Below are 20,915 nucleotides of genomic sequence, written 5' to 3' on the forward strand. Positions count from 1 at the left end.
ATGTTGCCAGAGTTGGTCTTGAACTCCTAGGCTCGAGTAATTCACCTGCCTTGGCCTCCCAAAGGGCTGGGGATTACAGGTGTGAGCAATTTTACCTGGCTGGATTTTTGTATTAAAAGGGTCTTTGAATTAGATGCTCTCTAAGCAGTGATCTTAGAGATCACTTAAAAAAAAAAAAAAAAGTTGTTTTTTTTCCAAAAGGAAGCAAAGCCTCATTTTTCATTCTTTTCTTAAAAGAAAATGTGTTTTATAAAAGATTAAATTACGTTTCAAAATTCAATTGATTTTTAAAAATTATATTCCTTAGAAACTTGACTTTTATTAATTTATAAAAAGGATGGGAACAGATAAACCAGTTAGGAGGTTAATTCATTAGTCTGAATTAGAGATAATCATGTTTGAATTTGTGATAGTAGAGGCGGTGAAAAGTGGCTAGACTTGGAATACATTTTGCAGGTAGAGCTAATAGGTTGCAATGATAGACTAGCCTAAGGAGTAAGCTTGGAGGGGGTGAGGAATAGATTATGTTTTTACCGTCTGAAATTACATTTTATTGCTGGATTTAAGAATATGTAGAGATATTGTTTAACCAGAAACATTCTTTCTTTTGTTTTTTACCCAGTAAATGCTGCTACTCTTCTTTTGGGAATAGAGAATCAACATAAAATAAGCGTTCCTAGAGCACCTACAAAAGAGGAAATGTCTCTCAGAGCTTATACTGCTCGGTGTAGGTTAAACAGACTACGTCGTGCAGCATGCCGTTTGTTTACTTCTGAAAAAATGGTTAAAGCTATTAAAAAGCTTGAAATTGAAATTGAAGCTAGGCGGTTAATTGTTCGAAAAGATAGACACCTATGGAAAGATGTGGGTAAGAAGATTGCAGAAATCTTGACATTAATTCTTTAAAAACATTCAAGAGATTCTGTGTTTTTTTCCCCCAGCTTTATTGACATATAATTGACAAGTAAAAATGGCATATATTTAAGGTATACAACATGATGTTGATATATGTATACATTATTAAATGATTATAACAATCAAGCTAATTAATGTATCTACTCACATAGTTACCTTCTTGTGTGTATGTGTGGTGAAAACATTTAAGAAGTACTCTCAGCAAATTTCAAGTATACAAGTCACTGTTATTAACTATAGTCATCATGGTGTACATTCGATCTCCAGAATTTATTCATCCTGCGTAACTGAAACTTTATACCCCTTTGACAACATCGCCCCAGTCCCTCTACCCCATTCTCTGGCAACCACCATTCTCTGCTTCTATAAATTCAACTTGTTTAGATTTCACATATAAATGAGATCATACAGTATTTGTTTTTCTATGCTTAGGCTATTTCACTTTGCATAATATCCTCCAGATTGATCCATGTTATCACAAGTGACAGGATTTTCATTTTTAAGACTGAATAGTACTTCATTATATATAAATATATATATATTTATCATATATATTTATTTGTATATATACATACACATACCCCACATTTTCTTTATCCACTTATTCACTAATGGACACTTAGGTTGATTCCGTATTATGGATAATGCTGCAATGAACATAAGAATGCAGCTATCTCTTCCAGATACTGATGTCCCCAAGAGATTTTGTATTTCAAAACTAGGTATACATGCTTTAGCCTTGCTGCCAAAAATCCCACATACTTGAATATGATCATGTATATTTAAGACTAGAAGTGTATTTTATTTAAATTATTTCATATAAGCAATTTTTTTTTTTCCCACTGATATACTCTCCATGAAGTTTTATTTCTTGTCTCTATTTGATTATCTATTTGAACTTATCTGTCTTTGACATGCATTTCAGGAGAACGTCAAAAAGTCCTGAATTGGCTGTTGTCCTACAATCCTTTGTGGCTTCGAATTGGTCTAGAGGTAAGCATACATTTCAGATTTCTAAAATAATATTTTTTATTATACACTTTTTGTAGAATAGACTCATTTTATTACAATGTGGTTTTACTTATAAAAGTTTAAAGTCATTAGGTTAGTTTGATTCATCTTTTAGTATAAAATGTAAGACCCATTAATAAATGCTTATTAGGTAAATAGACTATGCCATTATATATTATTACACCATATTATAATACAACATTTTACTGTACGGTCTCTTTAAACATAATTTGGTGCTGCATGTAATGACAACTATAGTAAACTCATTTTTGAAAATTTACAAATGCAAAGACAAGGGTGCTGTGTATACATTTTCTAATTTAAATTTCTTAAAACCCAGTGAGGTATGTATTATTATTTCCACTTCACTAACGAAACAGAAGCTTAGATGTTAAAGTGACTTGCCCTGGCCGGGCGTGGTGGCTCATGCTGTAATCCCAGCACTTTGGGAGACTGAGGTGAGCTGATCACGAGGTCAGGAGATCGAGACCATCCTGGCTAACATGGTGAAACCCTGTCTCTACTAAAAATACAAAAAAATTAGCCGAGCTTGGTGGCGGGTGCCTGTAGTCCCAGCTACTTGGGAGGCTGAGGCAGGAGAATGACGGGAACCCGGGAGGTGGAGCTTGCAGTTAGCTGAGATCGCGCCACTGCACTCCAGCCTGGGCCTGGGTGACACAGCAAGACTCCTTCTCAGAAAAAAAAAAAAAGTGACTTGCCCTATGCCAATTGTTTGGTCAGGAGTTGAACCTATACCAGTCTGATGAAATAGTACTCATAAAAATGTCATCAGGATTTGTATTCTTTACATAGTACTTGGCTCTGTAATATCTAGAATGTTGAAACCAACTGAATTAGAAAGATACTATTAATAATTGGCTGTTTAAAGACATTTTTATTAAAAGTATCTTTTGTGCGTCCGTATTCTTTAGTCTTTTGCTAGTATGCTTTCACATTTTTTCTAGGTTTCTTACCTTCTCAATGTAGGGTCTCCCATTACTATTTCAGTTTATTCCAGGTTTTGGAGTAGAAGAGTCTTTGGGACCGAACAGGATCTTTGTAATAATCTGGCTTTTATATACCAATAAATTCAGGCCCAGAGAGAATAAATAATAAGCTTACTGTGGTTACACAGCATTATGGTGTCATTGGTGGGATTTCTTATTTCAATTCCAGTGTCCTTTCCCTTTAAATGGTTGGCAAGTTACAGATCAACTAGCTCTGCTTCACATATGAAAGAATTCTGGAACCTCAATTGAAATAGAGCCCCCCATATTTGGGACATAGCTTTTTTGTGGCAAAAATGAAATCAAGAACTTTGTGTGGAACCTTACAATGCTTTTTAAAACCTCTTGGATGTAATTTGTATCATCTCCACCCACATTCCGTTGGCCAAAGCACGTTATGTAGCTAAGCACAAACTAGTTAGGAATGTATTAACCTCCCACAAGTCACAGCAAATTTATGGCAGGTGGTGGGGATGTATAATCTTTTTACAGGTACCTTATTACTACACCCTAGGATTCTTTAAATAAATGTAGGTGAGGATTTTAAAAAAAATCAAAGGCCAAAAAAAGTAAATAAAGATAAATTCCTCTATTTTGGTAGGTAATAATTAATACTTTTCCATGCTTTAATCTTTATATTTTGTCAATGTAGGGTTGCAGAATTTGATTTTTTTTAAGTTTTTTCTAATTGCTTTAAAAATTATTAATAATAAGCATGCTAATGTTAAACTAATTTTATATTTAAATCGTTGATTATAAACAGACCTGTAATTTTCAAATTATCTTGGATGATTTGCAGATGTTTTCTACATTGATAACTATCATAAAAGTTTGAATATTTAGGTTTCTGTTATAACTTCATGATGTACTTAATGGGACAGTTATAAATAAATTTGAACAACATGCCTATATTTGATAGTTCTTTAACTTAAATAAAAAATTAAAATGGGAATGTTGCTCGTCAGATGATTAAGACTTATCTTAGTCCTGAGCTTTGTCTTTTTGCATTGCAAAGTATACCATATACAATAAGATATAAATAAATCATATATGCATAGTTTAAAGAAGTTATTTAGCAAATAACCATGTCATTTAGAAAGTAGAACGTTGCCAGTTCCTTAGGTTATGGTCTGCCATCCCTCAGTCACTTCCCTTTGTTTCTTAGAGATAGCGTAATTCTGACTTTGGCTTTAATTTATTTTCAGACAACTTATGGAGAACTCATAGCTTTGGAAGATAACAGTGATGTCACAGGGTTGGCTATGTTTATTCTGAATCGCTTACTTTGGAATCCTGATATAGCAGCTGAGTATAGACACCCCACTGTTCCTCATCTGTATAGAGATGGTAAGTATCTCTGCCTCTCCTACATTCTCTCCACACTATACATGAATGGCTTATTGTCATTCTTCCTGTTTCTGTTTACATTTTCCTTTCTCAAAGAAACCAGTCTAAATAAGTCTCTGCTTCTAGTGCTCTCCCTTCCTAGACCCTCATTCCCCATTAATTCCTCCATCACTATTTATAATTCTATCTGTTGTCTCTACCCATCCTCTCCCCTCAGTAGGTTGTAAGTCCTATGGGGGTCATGTTTGTTGTAGTTTGGCACTGTATATGTAACACCTACGATGGTGCCTGCACGTAATAGGTGTTCATTAAATATTTGTTGAATAAGACCAACTAAATCTCTTGATGCCTCTGTGCCTGTTTCCTCATCTGTGAATTGAAAATATTCAGTGGTGCATACTTGTCCCATAGAGCTATTGGGAGGATTAAATGGATTTATACACATAAAGCACTAACAAAGGCACATAGTGTTTTATTTGTGCTTGCTACCCCACACTTTTTGTTTTACTAACACATTATCATTATTGTTATCATATTTTAAGATGAAACCTACCTTTCATAGATTAACTTGCTGTGCTTTTTTGTACTTTATTTAAGGTCATGAAGAAGCTTTGTCCAAGTTTACATTGAAAAAGTTATTGTTGTTGGTCTGTTTTCTTGATTATGCTAAAATTTCCAGACTCATTGATCATGATCCTTGCCTCTTCTGTAAAGATGCCGAATTCAAGGTATGCTTTTCATTTTATGCTTTATATTTTATATTTCCTATTTATGACTTTTCTTGCTTTTATGGTATGTTTTCTCTTTAGAAAAAAATTAGTTTTCCAAAGAATAATACTCAGGGGAGTAAAATAGGAATGCCTGTCTAGTGAGTCCCATCAGTAATTCTAACCATCCCTGATTTTTATTGGTTTACCTTTCATCAGCACATTATCATTACTCTTAATTTTGACTTGAAGATGGATTAAACTATGCTTCTGAAGATTTAATTTTTGAGAAAATTTCTTTCCTAATTTTGATGTAGTATATAATCAAGTTAATGCTAGTTTTTATAATGTATTATGAGCAACTTTTAGATAGATCTTAAGTTGGAAATATATATGAAATTTGCATTATTAATGTATATATGAAACTTTTTATACTATTTATTTTATTTTTATATGTACAGAATGATTTAGAGGATTTGTTTTTATTATAAGCAAAATTATAATATTGGAATATAATATCTGGAACTTATTTCTTTATAGGCTAGTAAAGAAATCCTTTTGGCTTTTTCACGAGATTTCCTAAGTGGTGAAGGTGACCTTTCCCGTCACCTTGGCTTATTGGGATTACCTGTTAACCATGTTCAGACACCATTTGATGAATTTGATTTTGCCGTTACAAATCTTGCTGTAGACTTGCAATGTGGAGTGCGCCTTGTGTACGTATAAGAAATAGAATTATTTTGCTTAATGGAATAGACTAACATTTTCTGGAAAATACTTGTAATTATTCAATCTTGCTCTTTCATGTAGTACAATAAATTTAGTATTGAAAAAAATTGAGATTTTTCTTTTTTTCAGGGAAGTGATAATCAATGTTATGTCCAGAAACCTTGTCTCCTATCCACACCTTTTTTCCTGATGGCATGTGACTAGGGCTCATGGATAATAATTACTGATGTCTCAGAATAGGAGTTGGGAAGACCATTAAACTAATTAAAATATCAAACATTGAAAAAACACTTTTATTTTTTTTGAGACGGAGTCTCACTCTATTACCCAGTATGGAGGGCACTGGCAAGGTCTCCGCTCACTGCATGCCTGCCTCCTGGGTTCACGCCATTCTCCTGCCTCAGCCTCTGCAGTAGCTGGGACTGCAGGTGCCCGCCACCACGCCCAGCTAATTTTTTGTATTTTTAGTAGAGACAGGGTTTCACCATGTTAGCCAAGATGGTCTCGATCTCCTGACCTCGTGATCCGCCTGCCTTGGCCTCCCAAAGTTCTGGGATTACAGGCATGAGCCACCGCGCCTGGCCAAAATGACACTTTTTATTGACAGTGGTTTCATGAATTTTATATCATTTGAGACCATTTTTAGTAGTATGAACCTTGTTTTACATATGAGGAAAATAAGATGAAGTGGTAGAACAGATTGCCCAAGTTTTCCACAGTGGAATTGAGACATAAACTCATGAAATCTGACTTCAAATTACACAGTATTTCCTCAATAACAAACTGGAATGCTCAAAATTGGCTTTGGTATGTATGATGGATAGACAGTTTTGCTTAGAAGGAATGGCCTTTAGCATTTTGCCATGACTGGCCTCTTTAGGGTATCTGGGTTGGAGATACTCATTTTATTTCTAGGGAACTCTCCAAAATATATGTTACATCCTTATCAAGGAAGCACTTTTGGGGTCAAGGCAAGAGATTTCTTTAAAGCAATGAAAGTTTTTTTCTCTGTGTATTTAGGAAGTTGTTATGCCTCAAAACAGCTAGTTAAATGTTGACGTATGGGAAGCACAGATTTAATGGTCTTTATAAAATATCTCTGCTACGGTAAAACTTACCAAACTCTTTAGCTGACACTGGTACATTTTTGTCAGATTTTAGATTGCTTATATTGTAGCTAAAATTAATTGCAGGCAGTCTTCATGTTAAAATTCATGTTGTCTAGAAACTCAACTGAATAGGAAAGAAGCTATTTGGATATACTTTTTAATTTCTTTGTTTCGACTAGAGATAACTTTAGAGTATAAACTAAAAAACCTTATATCCATGTTTTGTGGAGACCAATTGAAAGAACTGTGAATATTTAGAGAAATAGAACAGAAGAGAAAACTGGGGCATAAATGTTTTAAGATATTTGAAGAACTGTCTTATAATAAAAGGTGATTAAATTGTTTATTGCCAAGCAAAATAAGTATGCATGAACAATGAAAGTTTCAGGAAGATGAATGTGGGTTTGGTATAAAAACTTGCCAATATTCAGACGTGTCTTTAGCAAACAACCAGTTCACAGTGTTGGAAGGTTCAAGCAGAGGTCAGAGGACCGCTTGGCCAGAATGGAGGAATTCTTTGACATTTATGAGGATGAGATCCTAGATTTTTATGAATCCCTGGTTTTTGAAAAACAATTTACATGTCCCTTGCCTTCTTTTAGGCTAAATTTCCATGAACATTCTTTCCTTTCTGATCAGTATTCTCACAAGTTATAGTCTTTTTACTGCAGCTTTGTCTCACTTTAGCAGTTCCATACGAGCTAAGATCATTTTGCTTAAAATATTTCACATATTTTTTTTTAGTTGGTTAATTTGTTTATTTAATAAATTCAAGCTACCACATCAATATTCTGGCCAATAGGAATTGTTTTTATACTTTTTCCACTTTCTAGGAGGAACAAGGATTGGTTTAATGTTCAGTGCTATATTTCCACAAAGAAAGCCCCCCTCCTTTTTTTTTTTTTGAGACAGAGTCTCACTCTGTCACCCAGGCTGGCATGCAGTGGCACGATCTCGGCTCACTGCAGCTTCTGCCTCCTTGTTCAAGCGATTCTCCTGCCTCAGCTCCATGAGTAGCTGGGACTGTAGGCGTGCACCACCACACCTATTTAATTTTTGTATTTTCAGTGGAGACGGGGTTTCACCATGTTGGCCAGGCTGGTCTTGAACTCCTGACCTCAGGTGATCCACCCTCCTTGGCCTCCCAAAGTGCTGGGATTACAGGCGTGAGCCACCGTGCTGGCCAGAAAGCCCATTTTTATGCTTTTACATGAGTTACTGAGGATTCAGCACTGTTGGATGTTGATGTTATTTAGTCGGTTAGGAATTCTAAGTAGTTAAGAGATCGATCTTGTATAACCAAATTTCTGTTTTGACAAGTGTCAGCAAAATGACTGTTTTATAAATCTTTGAAGTCACTTGAGAATGCTTTGGGATGATTACTCTATTAATGCCATGGAAGATGGGTTGGTCTACAATTGATTGGATGGTTGGCCTAGAATTATCTTAAGTCTCTTTCTAGCCTTTAGAGACTATGGTTGTCTAAATCTACCAGCTTTTTGTTGAAGACAGAAATCAGTTGGGGCTTGCTTTTTCTGTCTTTGTTAGGTAGATACTCAAATATTTGTGTGTGTATATATACATACATATATATATATATATATAGGAATTACTGTAGAAACTAGCAAAACTGGATTTTAGTTCTCATCTTAGTTTTGCCATTACCAGCTCTATGACCATAGGCAGTTCATTTAAGCTCTATGGGCCTTAGTTTCTTCATCTAACAATAAGTAATTGTGGGCTTTACCATGATGACTGAAATAAGAAAATAAAGCACTTGCTTGATGTGTACAATATAGTACATCCCAATAAATGTGCTTCCTCTCTGCTCTACATCCCTCTCCTGTCTTTTCTGTCCTTTCCTTTCTTCTTTCTCTTCTCTGTAGAGCCCTATTATTTTGTTCATATGTGCATTTATGTATGTATGTCTTATTTTCTTATTATCTGTTCACACACTTCAATCCCAAACTTAAAATAAGAACTGTACTTGCCGACTATGAAACAACAGAGTTTTGAGATAGTTTTTTGAAGTCTTTCTGATCATAAAGCCCTGTAACTCTTGGGATTTATGTGGGAAATAACTATATTTTAGTGAAGGGTTTTTTCATATATGTTTTTATAATAAGTTCATCTGAACATTTTATTACTGCCAGGCGAACCGTGGAACTTCTCACACAGAACTGGGACCTCTCAAAGAAACTCAGGATTCCGGCAATAAGTCGTCTTCAAAAGATGCACAATGTTGACATTGTTCTTCAAGTTCTTAAATCACGTGGAATTGAATTAAGTGATGAGCATGGTAAAAACTGAGTAGAGGTAAAACTTATTCTCCTCACTGAATATTGATATGTGCGTACATTATGCTAATGGACAACCTTTTCTTTTATAGGAAATACAATTCTATCTAAGGATATTGTGGATAGGCACAGAGAAAAAACTCTCAGGTTGCTTTGGAAAATAGCGTTTGCTTTTCAGGTATTATACATTTGGTACATCTTGTACTTTTTATCAATTTTGATTACTGATTTATAAAAACAATTTGAATCTAATAAAGAATAACAACAACAACCATCATTTAATAAGGTTTATTTTGCCCCAGTAACTGTGATAAATGCTATATATATATATATATATATATATTTTTTTTTTTTTTTTCAATCTAATCTTCACCACACCTGCAAAGTAGGTGTTATGTCTACCTCTCAGATGAGGAAACTGAAACTACAGTTTACATCATTGATAAATCCCATGTGGCCCCAAATCCCATGTTCTTAACCACTGAACATTTTATCACTTCAGTGTAGATGGTGTTTGCCTTTGGGGAAAAAAAAAGCAACTGTTTTGTACTAAAATATCCATTTCAAGCACTTTATTTTCTTTGATTTTTTTAACTTTCTGGTTTAAAAAATCTTCTTCAGTTTCTCTTAAATAGAAGACAATTACTTTGATTTCTGTGGGTTAAAAATAATCTATGGAAAATATGAAGGTATTTATCTTTTTTTGTGTTTGTTTTAGGTGGATATTTCCCTTAACTTAGATCAATTAAAAGAAGAAATTGCCTTTCTAAAACACACAAAGGGTATAAAGAAAACAATATCTCTACTATCATGCCATTATGATGATCTTATTAATAAGAAAAAAGGCAAAAGGGATAGTGATTCCTTTGAACAATATAGTGAAAACATAAAGTTATTGATGGATTGGGTAAATGCTGTTTGTTCCTTCTATAATAAAAAGGTAAGTTTCTTTGTTATTTGTTTTAACCCAATATATTTTAATAAATTTTGATGCAAGTCACTTAAACTTAATGCCTGAAGTCTTTTCTTGAATTTCTTTTTTTTGTTTGTTTTTTTGTTTTTTTTTTTTGAAATGGAGTCTCGCTGTCTCCCAGGCTGGAGTGCAGTGGGCGATCTTGGCTCACTGTAGGCTCCGCCTCCTGGGGTTCACGCCATTCTCCTGCCTCAGCCTCTTGAGTAGCTGGGGCTACAGGCGCCCGCCACCTCGCCCGGCTAATTTTTTGTATTTTTAGTAGAGACAGGGTTTCACTGTGTTAGCCAGGATGGTCTCGATCTCCTGACCTCGTGATCCGCCCGCCTCGGCCTCCTAAAGTGCTGGGATTACAGGCGTGAGCCACCGCGCCAGGCCCTTTTCTTGAATTTCTTAGTTCATCTGTGTAATCAAACTTTCCCTCAAATGAGTGAATGTATTATCATACACTGTATTTCATCTAATCTGTCACCAATTGTGTGATACATGATAATTTTATCACTAAGAAAAGAAAAATATGCCTTAGATGGAAGTCTTAGTAGAAGATGCTTGCGTAGAACTGGGACATAAAAGAATCATATCATTATTATAAAGGTCAATTCAAATAAGCCCACATTCAGAAAGGGACAACTAAGAACTTACCACTAGATAGAGGAAGAAGAACAAAATTTGAGTCTCTCTATAATCGTTTGTTAGGTTGACACTGAATTTCTGTATGAAGTATACTTCTTAGTATAAATATATGAAAAAAATTTCCCCTAAACACGTGGATAAACTATGTGGTAACAAATATAAGACAGAAACAGTGATACACGGCATGTGTAGCTAAATATGGTAAGCCTTGCAATATGGTTATACCAAGAAGTTATTAGTACAAAAATTGTTAAACATATGGATAATCTTCTATGTTTTAACTAAATACTAGAGAGCCAAAGTTGATCATCGGTATTAATTACTTCCATATTTGGAATTTGCATACTAGCTAAAATTTCTTTTTAATGCCAAAATTAGTAGTTGCAGTATTTTGTGGTCATTTATTGACGTGTGTGAATGCCTAGGCCCTCATCGCCAGCTAATGTCAAACAAAGTGGTGCTCTTTTTGTTTCAGCTCTTATACTGTAAACAAGCATCCTTTTCAGGACCCATTTAGCATTGTGCTTTTTTGCATTTTTGTGCTGTTTGTTGGTGAGTTCCCTGTTTAAAGTGGCTTTCAAGTGTAGTAATGAAGCCCTATTCAAGTGTAGTAATGAAGCCCTGTCTAGTGTTCTTAGGAGAACACTGTGATGTGCCATATACAGAAAATATATGCGTTAACTAATTTTAATGCAGGCATGAATTATAATGCTGTTGGCCATGAGTTAGTGTTATTGAATCAGAAACACCTGTAAAACAAGGTTATGTGTGGATTGGTTGATAAACATATTATAACCAGAGGCTCATAGGACACTAACCTTATATTTCTCCTCTATGCAATGGTTCAATATTCACAAATATAGTTTTCACAAATAATGAGAATCCACTCATTGCTTGTTGTTGTAGTTTCCTAAGACTACCATTGCAAATTACAACAAACTAGGTGGCTTAAAGTAGAAATTTATTCTCTCACAGTTCCAGAGGTTAGAAGTGCGAAATCAGGGTGTTGGATGCGCCATGCTCTCACATAAGGTTCTAGGGGATACTCTGTTTAATTTTTTTCTTTTAAATTTTAGAGTTTACCAGTCAAACTTGCCATTACTTGCCTTGTAGATTTGTCACTCCAGTCTCTGCCTTTATCATTCACAGGTATTCTGCAAACCATTATGTCTATATTACTTTCTAAATGCGGTTGTTTTTCTGGCATTTTCAATCAGGTGGAGAATTTTACAGTGTCTTTCTCAGACGGCCGTGTGTTATGTTACCTGATCCACCATTACCATCCTTGCTATGTGCCATTTGACGCTATATGTCAGCGTACTACTCAAACTGTGGAATGTACGCAAACTGGTTCAGTGGTATTAAATTCATCATCTGAATCTGATGACAGTTCTCTGGATATGTCACTTAAAGCATTTGATCATGGTTAGTCCCTTTTTGTTACTTTTCCAGTTTTTTGCCATGTTTGATTTGAAGCTATGGCTAATTTCTCCTTTCCTCCTGCATAATAGAAAATACTTCAGAGCTATACAAAGAGCTCCTAGAAAATGAAAAGAAAAATTTTCAGTTGGTCAGGTCTGCAGTTAGAGACCTTGGTGGAATACCTGCTATGATTAATCATTCAGATATGTCAAATACAATTCCAGATGAAAAGGTAAGTGAAAGAAGAGTTTCTTAATTATTAATTCAATAATAAAGTCTCAGAAGATGATAGTAAGTACTGTATTCTCTGTTGATATTCTGTTTTTATCTTTTGTGGTTTTTTTTTTAGGTGGTTATTACCTATTTGTCATTTCTTTGTGCAAGGCTTTTGGATCTTCGTAAAGAAATAAGAGCTGCTCGACTCATACAAACAACATGGAGAAAATATAAACTAAAAACAGATCTCAAACGCCATCAGGTACTCCTAGAATATGAAACTACTATAGTGTGAATTATACTTTAGCAGATATCAGTTGATTGATTTTTGATATGATTTTACATTTTACGGATGTATGGCATTATTAAGATAAATTTAATAATTGTGTATATGTATTTTGGGTTGGGGAGGTATAAGTATTTCTCCCTAATTGCTAATATTCCCTTCATTTGATGTATCTTCCAGTCTCTGTCCACCCCTTCACTTAGTCTGTTTCAGGGGAAGAGGAATAACTTAATCTGCTTTTTAAATTTATGGGGAATACATAGGGATGCTTGACTCAGCTCTTCCTTTCCTCCTATTGGAATCTAACCTGCCTCTGGAGAGCAGGAGCTTTCCATTAATTTTTTATTCTGTGCTGTATGAGGCTTGACCTCAACTAGTGCTGCCTGGGCCTGGGCATCAAGTGTCTGATTTTGTGATTTAACTAGTAAGCTTAGTTTGTTTGCCATGAAGCTGTCTTCTACTTTATCCTTTATTAGTTTTAAAAGTGGTATTTTGGTTTTCTGCTATTAATTTTTCAAAATGTTAGGATCTGGGCATGAGAATAGAGATGTTATTTATTGTTTCCCTTTGTGACCCCAACAGTACAAAAATTACATTAATGTAAAAAATTTTTTTCTTAAGTTCTAAGAAAATTGTTATTTTTAATAATCTAAGAAATGATCTCCTTGATCAAGTTGAACAAACTGTTTCAATCTTTTTGTCTCCCTATTCCATCTACTAACTAATATTGTATTTATTTATTTGGAAAACCAAAAAAAAAAAACAAAAAAAAAAAAACAAGCATCCATGCCTAGTAAAATTTATCATAAATATTTCAGAAATACATTCCACCCAATATTCCTTCTCAACTTTGAAATATAATGCATCTATGATAAAGTTTTTGGTAGCTGTGTAAAACAGCTAAATTTTGACAACTTTCAAACACAGTATGTGTTTTTTCATTTCACACCAGACTTGGAAATAAGACTAATTGAAATAATTTTCTTTTCCCCTACTCAAACTCTTCATAGTAAAGTTTGGGAAATAGGCAGGGTCTTAACACTCACAAATGGTCTTTTCTGCTACTATATATGCTCTGTGCCATATAGTGCCCCTAAACTCAGGATCTGCCTCCCTGCCTACATATCACTTGGAGAATAACTTCCTGAAAACTTTCCCAAAGCAATTCCCCTAGAAGCTTCCAGTACTTCTAGGGGAATTGGAAGAGTTCAGGAAAGTGTCTCCCCTGGCCAGTCCTCAAGCTATTTGATTCACCCATTTTATATTGCATTAAATGAGAGTTTTAGAATTATAAGAGATAGATATATATGTATTCTGCTTTTATTTTCTGCTCAAGATAGCCTTGTATTAATCAGATTTTTTTTTTCTTTTGGAGACAAGGTCTCACTCTGTCACCCAGGCAGGAGTGCAATAGCGCGATCTTGGCTCACTTCAGATTTTTCCTCTTGGGTTCAAGCCATTCTTGTGCCTCAGCCTCCTGAGTAGTTGGGATTATAGGTGCATGCCACCACACCCAGCTAATTTTTGTATTTTTTGTAGAGACAGGATTTCACCCCATTGCCTAGGCTGGTCTTAAACTCCTGGCCTCAAGTGATCTGCCTGACTCTGTCTCCCACAGTGCTGGGATTACATGCATGAGCCACTGCACCTGGCCTTAGTCTGATATTAACTGTACAATTTTCTTAGCTTTTTGCTAGTGAGATCCCTTTTCTTGATTTATTTCCTTAATGCAAATAGAAGTTTCCATTTTTTTGAAGGACTAAATTAAGAGAAATTTCTATACTTAATGGTTAAACTTCTTGGACCCAGTCAGACCACTGCTTCTCTCCTTTTTCTTGGTGCCCATACTCCCTCTTTTATACAGTTACCTCACATCCAGTTATATCTTTCCATTTTCTATTTAGAACATTAAGCAGCAGGCTCCCTATGTGATTGCAAGCTACTAAACATATTAACTTGAGATAGCTATTTTTCAGGTTTTATATTTTGCTTTTATGTTATAATTCATACAAATCTATTAATAATGGAGTGGCTCAAACTTTTATAGTTACAAAGAAACTTTGTCAAGTAGCTAAAATTACCTGATGAACTATTGAAGCATCCCCTGGTACATGACAGCTCTCAGTTCTTCCTGTCAACAAATAGACATAAACTCCAAAGCAAAAGAAGTCCTAGAATTTGGCCCTATATATATGAGGCAAGATAAAAGAAATAAGCTGGTACCTGGCTGACTCAACAACAGTCTGATTAAAAAGGGTCAGTGACCATAGGCATGGAAACTTTTATCATCAGTATATGTAATTTTCAAATACTTGTGAAATTTGGTAATATATTTGCCTCTTCTAATTTATTTACTTTCCATCTTTAAATTCTCTAATGGCATGTAAAGTTGTATTTTAGTTCCATAGAGATGATCTAAAAACTGAGATAAGTTACAATTTACTTTAGTCTATTTTGTCCATGAATGCCCTGACCCTTACAACTTTTGTCTCAAATGCAATATACTTCTGAACTGCAACATTTGAAAATTTTATTTATTTGTATATTTATTTATTTACTCTAACAGGGGTGTGCTTTTAACTTGAGCCTCTACAGTCCTAAAGGCCATAGGTTTCACAAGGGCATTGATAATGGTGTTAGATGACTTAATCAACTTGTGATACACATAATTCCCCTAGCCCGATTTTAGAATTGCCTACTCTTTCTCCCCAGAGGAATGATCCAATATATAGCCCTTACCATTCCTTATCATTTATGTTTCAATCTATTGGTCACCTTTTTTATACGTAAAAATAACAGTTTGATTATTTCCATAGTTGTTTCCCCTATTGCACAATTTTCATGCACAGATACCAACCACTGATTGTTATTAATTAATAATTGGAATTATAGCTAATCTCTGTGTAGAGCCTACCCTTGCATGGAGGACTGTCCCAGACAGCAACACAAAAAGCTGCCAGACATCCCTGCCATAAGTTATTCCTTCCCACCAGAGGAAATAGTTCATTTTCTAGTCTCCAATTCCAGTGAAGTAAATTGAGAAATCTAGTGTTGGACAGTATAGCAAAGTTACTTTAAAGCCAAACTGCCTGGTTCGTATCCTGGCTATATTGCCAATAAACTAACAAGCTACTTGACCTCAATGCCTCAGTTTTCTACTGATCATAAGAGTAGTATTTGCTCATTTGTTCTTATGGTGGTGGTTGTGAGATTTAAATGGATTGTTCCTGAAGTGTTCAGAATGGTGCTGGACATAGAATATGTTATTATTTACAGCAATTTATTATCAGAAGTAACAAATAGAGATATGGGGGGTATTGTCCTCTAACATAACTAGGGAGCTGGCTCCTCTTTGACCACAAGTGTTGGGCATCTCAGATACCACTTCTCATAACCCAAACTATACTCTTTCTCTTGAGCTTGTATGACCTAAGGCCACAATGTATTCTGTGCTAAAGTGGGAGGTATTTTGTTTCTCCCCTTTAGTGTTTTGCTTTGTTCAAATTGTTACAATTCTCTAACACATTGTTTTTTTCATACAATCCTCCCCTTTCCTAAAAGTTAATCATGAATTCAGTGAACCCGAATCTGAGAAACATACCACATTACGCTTCAAATGGCCTTTATCTTGATTACTGAGGATCTGTGATAGATCAAACATGTCTGATCTTTATCTTAGACTATTTCTTAGGAATCTTTGTTTCATCATACAAATATATCTGCAAGCCCACCTATCAGCACTTTCGACATGTCTGGAATTATCAGTATTCCAAAGATGAACGCAAGAAGTGTAGGGGTGTTTTATTTCCAGTATCAATTTGATTGGTGTTTAACATGATTATCTTACAAAGAATAATTTAAGGTCTTAAGTGAGTGTTTAATTTACATTTGCTGACTTTTTTATTTTAGGAGACAGATAAAGCTGCAAGAATTATTCAATCAGCTGTAATCAATTTTCTAGCAAAACAAAGATTGAGAAAAAGAGTTAACGCAGCACTCGTCATTCAGAAATATTGGCGAAGAGTCTTAGCACAGAGAAAATTATTAATGTTAAAAAAGGAAAAGCTGGAAAAAGTTCAAAATAAAGCAGCATCACTTATTCAGGTATAGTATCCTGGACTAAGATTTGAATTTAAAAAATTTTAATGACCTTTTTAAGTAAGAAGGCAAAATGTGATGAAGTTTTCAATGATTATATTTTAGGATTCTTTATCTAATACTTAATTTAACAAATATTTACTACCTGAAAAGCTCGTTATGGTGTTCAGCAGAAGGCTGGAACATAATTGAAATGCATTTGCTCTGAAAAAGCAAACATTCTAATTCTGTACCTGTTGCTATCTTCCTTGTTGCATCTTCTACTCTGTGGGACATGCTGGCCTACTGAACCATTCTACTTTGTAGATCCACATAACCAACCAGGTTCTTTTTTATCTTTGCTTTGAGTCCTGGAAACTTCTCTTTGGGACAGCTGTACACATTTTTCTCTCTACTCCACTCAGTTGGCATGTAACGGAAATAGTACTTATAATTAGTCTATAGAATACCTATATTATTTTTCTTTTTAGGAAAAAATATATAATATTGACTTAATATAGTCTTACATCTATGTAAATTAGTTTTTTATATTAAATTATATTTTAATAACATGAGAGATGTGCATTATTTAAATTTACTATTTGTAAATGCCATTGAAGCTTCACCCCATCCATGTATCTGATTTATGAATTTGAAAGTTTTTGTGTCTGGCTACCATTATTGATAAATGAGGGGTTCTCTGACTTAAATAATTGTCTTTTTTTTTTTTAATAATTGTCTTTTTTAACCTTTTTTTAACATGTAAAATATTACACATAGAAAATTACCCAAAATAAAAATATAGAGCCTAATGATTTTTCACAAAATAAATACCAATGTAAAAACACCTAGGCCAAGAAATAGAATATTGCCAGTGTAGCTAAAGGCATTTTTCAATTAACTCTCCCATCCCAGCTCAAGCTAACCATTGTGCTAATCATGCCATTTTCCTAAGTGTTTTCTTTAAACACAATAATTTAGTTTTGCTTACTTTTTGAATTGTTACAGGTGAGTTCAAACCATATAAATTCTTTGATTTGATATTACTACATTTTTTGAGATTTATCAGCGTTGAGTATAGCCGTGGTTTAATTTTTTTATTTCGTATTCTGCACTATACTTAATCTGTTCTATTTTTGATGAACATTTGGCTTTCCAGTTTTGAGCTATTATGATTAAAGGTATTATGAACATGTCTTTTGGTGTGAAATGTATTCATTCTCTTCAATTGTACCAGAAGTACAATTGTTCTTAAGGCATATAGGCAGACCTCGTTTTAGTGCTCTTTGCATTATTGTGCTTTGCAGCTATGGAGTGTTTCACGAACTGAAAGTTTGTGGCAACCCTGTGTTAAGCAAGTCTGCAACACTTTTTCCAACAGGATATGCTCACTTTGTGTTTGTGTCATATTTTGGTAATTCTCACAATATTTCAAACTTTTTCAATTAGTACTACATCTGTTATGGTAATGTGAGATTAATGATCTTTGATAGGAAGTGTGAGTGGTCTAGATAGAAGATGAAACCAGCCACAACATTCCCATAAGCCAAAGCCTAATCCAGAGAAGGCCCAAACTCTATTCAGTTCTACAAAGGCTGACAGAAATAAGGAAGCTGCAAAAATTTTGAAGCTAGCAGAGAATGGTTCATGAGATTTAAGGAAATAAGCTGTTCCCATAACATAAAAGTACAAGATAAAGCAGCAAGTGCTGATGTAGAAGCTGCAGCAAGTTATCCAGAAGATCTGGCTAAGATCATTAATAAAAGTGGCTACACTAAACAAAAGTTTTCAATCTAGACAAAACAGACTTCTATTAAAAGAAGATGCCATCTAGGACTTTTGCATCTAGAAAGGGGAAATCAATTTCTAGGTTCAAAGAGTCAAAGGAGAGTTTTACTCTCTTATTAGGGGCTAATGCAACTGGTGACTTTAAGTTGAAGCCAATGCTTATTTATCCTTCTGAAAATCCTAGGACCCTTAAGAATTATGCTAAATATACTCTGACTGTACACTATAAATGGAACAACAAAGTCTGGATAACAGCACATTTGTTTATAGCAGGGTTTACTGCTTATTCTAAGTCTGTTGTTGAGACCTACTACACAGAAGATTCCTTTTAAAATATTACTGTTAATTGACAGTGCACCTGGTCATGGACATGGACAAGGAGAGGAATGTTGTCTTCATGCCTGCTAACACAACATCCATTCTGTAGTCCATGGATAAAAATTTGAGTTTTAAGTTGTATTATTTAAGAAACACATTTTTGTAAGGCTATGGCTGCAATATATAGTGATTCCTTTGATGGATCTGGGTAAATTGAAAACCTTCTGGAAAGGATTCATCATTTTAGGTGCCATCATAAACATTCATGATCATAGGAGGAGGTTAAAATATCAACATTAACAGGAGTTTGGAACAAGTTGATTCCAACCAACTTTTATGGATGTCTTTGATGAGTTAAAGATTTCATTGGAGGAAGTAACTGCAGCTGTGGTAGAAATATCAAGAGAACTAGAATTAGAAGTGGTGCCTGAAGGTGTGCTGAATTGCAGCAATCTCATGATATAAGTTGAACAGATGAGGAGTTGCTTCTTACAGATAAGCAAACAAAGTAGTTTCTTGAAATGGGATCTACTCCTGGTAGCCAAGTGTGGTAGCTCATTCCTATAATCTCAACAACTTGGGAGGCTGAGGTGGGAGGATGGCTTGAGGCTAGGAGTTCGAGATCAGCCTGGGCAACAAAGTGAGACCCCATTTAAAAATAAAAATAAGCTGGGCATGATGGCTCATGCCTGTAATCCCAAGCGCTTTGGGAGGCTGAGGCAGGCAGATCACATGATGTCAGGAGTTCGAGACCAGGCTGGCCAACGTGAAGAAACCCCATCTCCACTAAAAATACAGAAATTAGCCAGGCATGGAGGTGCATGCCTGTAATCCCAGCTACTTGGGAGGCTGAGGCAGGAGAATCCCTTGAACCTGGGAGGCGGGGGTTGCAGTGAGCCGAGATCACGTCATTGCACTTCAGCCTGGGTGACAGAGCGAGACTCCATCTCAAAAATAAAAAAATAAAAAAATAACTAGCCAAGTGTCGTGGCACACATCCATAGTCCCACCTACTCAGGAGGCTGAGGTGGGAGGATCCCTTGAGCCTGGAAATTCAAGGCAGCAGTGAGCCATTATTGCACCACTGCACTCCAGCCTGGGTGACACAGTGAGACCCTAACTGTTTAAAAAAGAAAATCTACTTTTTGTAAAATTTAAAACAGTATATAAATTTAGTTGACAAAGCAGCTGCAGGCTTTGAGAGGATTGACCCCAATTTTAAAAGAATCTCTACTTTGGGTAAAATGCTAATAAGTGACATTGTATGCTATGGAGCAATCTTTTCTGAATAAGGAGTCAATCAATGCGGTAAACTTCATTGTTGTCTTATTTTTAAAAGATTGCCAAAGCTACCTACAATAACTACCATTCTGATCAGTCAGCAGCCACCAACATTAGGGTAAGACCCTCCATTAGCAAAAAGATGACAATTTGCTGAAGGCTCACATGGTTCTTAGCATTTTTTGGCAGTTTAGTATTTTTAAATTTAGGTATGTACATTGAATTTTTTAGACATAATGCTTTTGCACACTTAATAGACTGCGGTATAGTGTAAAGATGACTTCGGTATGTATTGGGAAACCAAAAAAATTGTGCGACTCACTTTATTGTAATATTTGCTTTATTGTGGTGGTCTGGAACTGAACCTGCAATATCTTTGAGATATGCCTGTATATATTTCAACTTTAGTAGACACTGTCCAAGAGTTTTTTAAAGTACTTATAAAGATTTAAAACCCACCAGGTATTTATGACCATTCACATGACTCCATGTCTACATTAACTTTTGGAAATTGTCTTTTTAATTTTAGCCATTCTGGTGATTGTGTAGTAGTATTCAGAGTAGTTTTAATTTGATTTTTCTTCATTAATGATGTTGAACAACTTTTCCATTTTGGAAATCTTTTGTGAAGTATTATTTTGAGCATCTTTTAAAACTGTTGCCTTCTTGTGGATTTATAAAAGAGCTTTATACTATGATTGTTATTAGGCCTTTATGTGATGTGTGTGTTGTATCTTCTCCCAAGCTATAACTTACTGTTTTATATCTTACTAATGAAATTTCTTGTTTTTCTTTTATTGTT

At 34.9% G+C, this 20,915-nt stretch overlaps 1 protein-coding gene across 1 annotated transcript in view; it reads left to right on the forward strand.

The window, feature by feature from the left end:
- ASPM (assembly factor for spindle microtubules) overlaps positions 1–20,915 on the forward strand; it is a 71,492-nt gene that overhangs the window by 13,097 nt on the left and 37,480 nt on the right. The window contains exons 6-17 of the mRNA XM_032136719.2: positions 623–868; positions 1,841–1,908; positions 4,139–4,280; positions 4,878–5,008; positions 5,528–5,703; positions 8,979–9,124; positions 9,215–9,300; positions 9,841–10,062; positions 11,943–12,150; positions 12,237–12,379; positions 12,497–12,625; positions 16,559–16,753. Coding sequence (XP_031992610.1) covers positions 623–868; positions 1,841–1,908; positions 4,139–4,280; positions 4,878–5,008; positions 5,528–5,703; positions 8,979–9,124; positions 9,215–9,300; positions 9,841–10,062; positions 11,943–12,150; positions 12,237–12,379; positions 12,497–12,625; positions 16,559–16,753 — 1,892 coding nt within the window. The remainder of the gene's footprint in view (positions 1–622; positions 869–1,840; positions 1,909–4,138; positions 4,281–4,877; positions 5,009–5,527; positions 5,704–8,978; positions 9,125–9,214; positions 9,301–9,840; positions 10,063–11,942; positions 12,151–12,236; positions 12,380–12,496; positions 12,626–16,558; positions 16,754–20,915) is intronic.

The sequence above is a fragment of the Hylobates moloch genome, unplaced genomic scaffold (genome assembly GCF_009828535.3).
Source record: "Hylobates moloch isolate HMO894 unplaced genomic scaffold, HMol_V3 SCAFFOLD_18, whole genome shotgun sequence".
Taxonomy (NCBI): Eukaryota; Metazoa; Chordata; class Mammalia; order Primates; family Hylobatidae; genus Hylobates; species Hylobates moloch.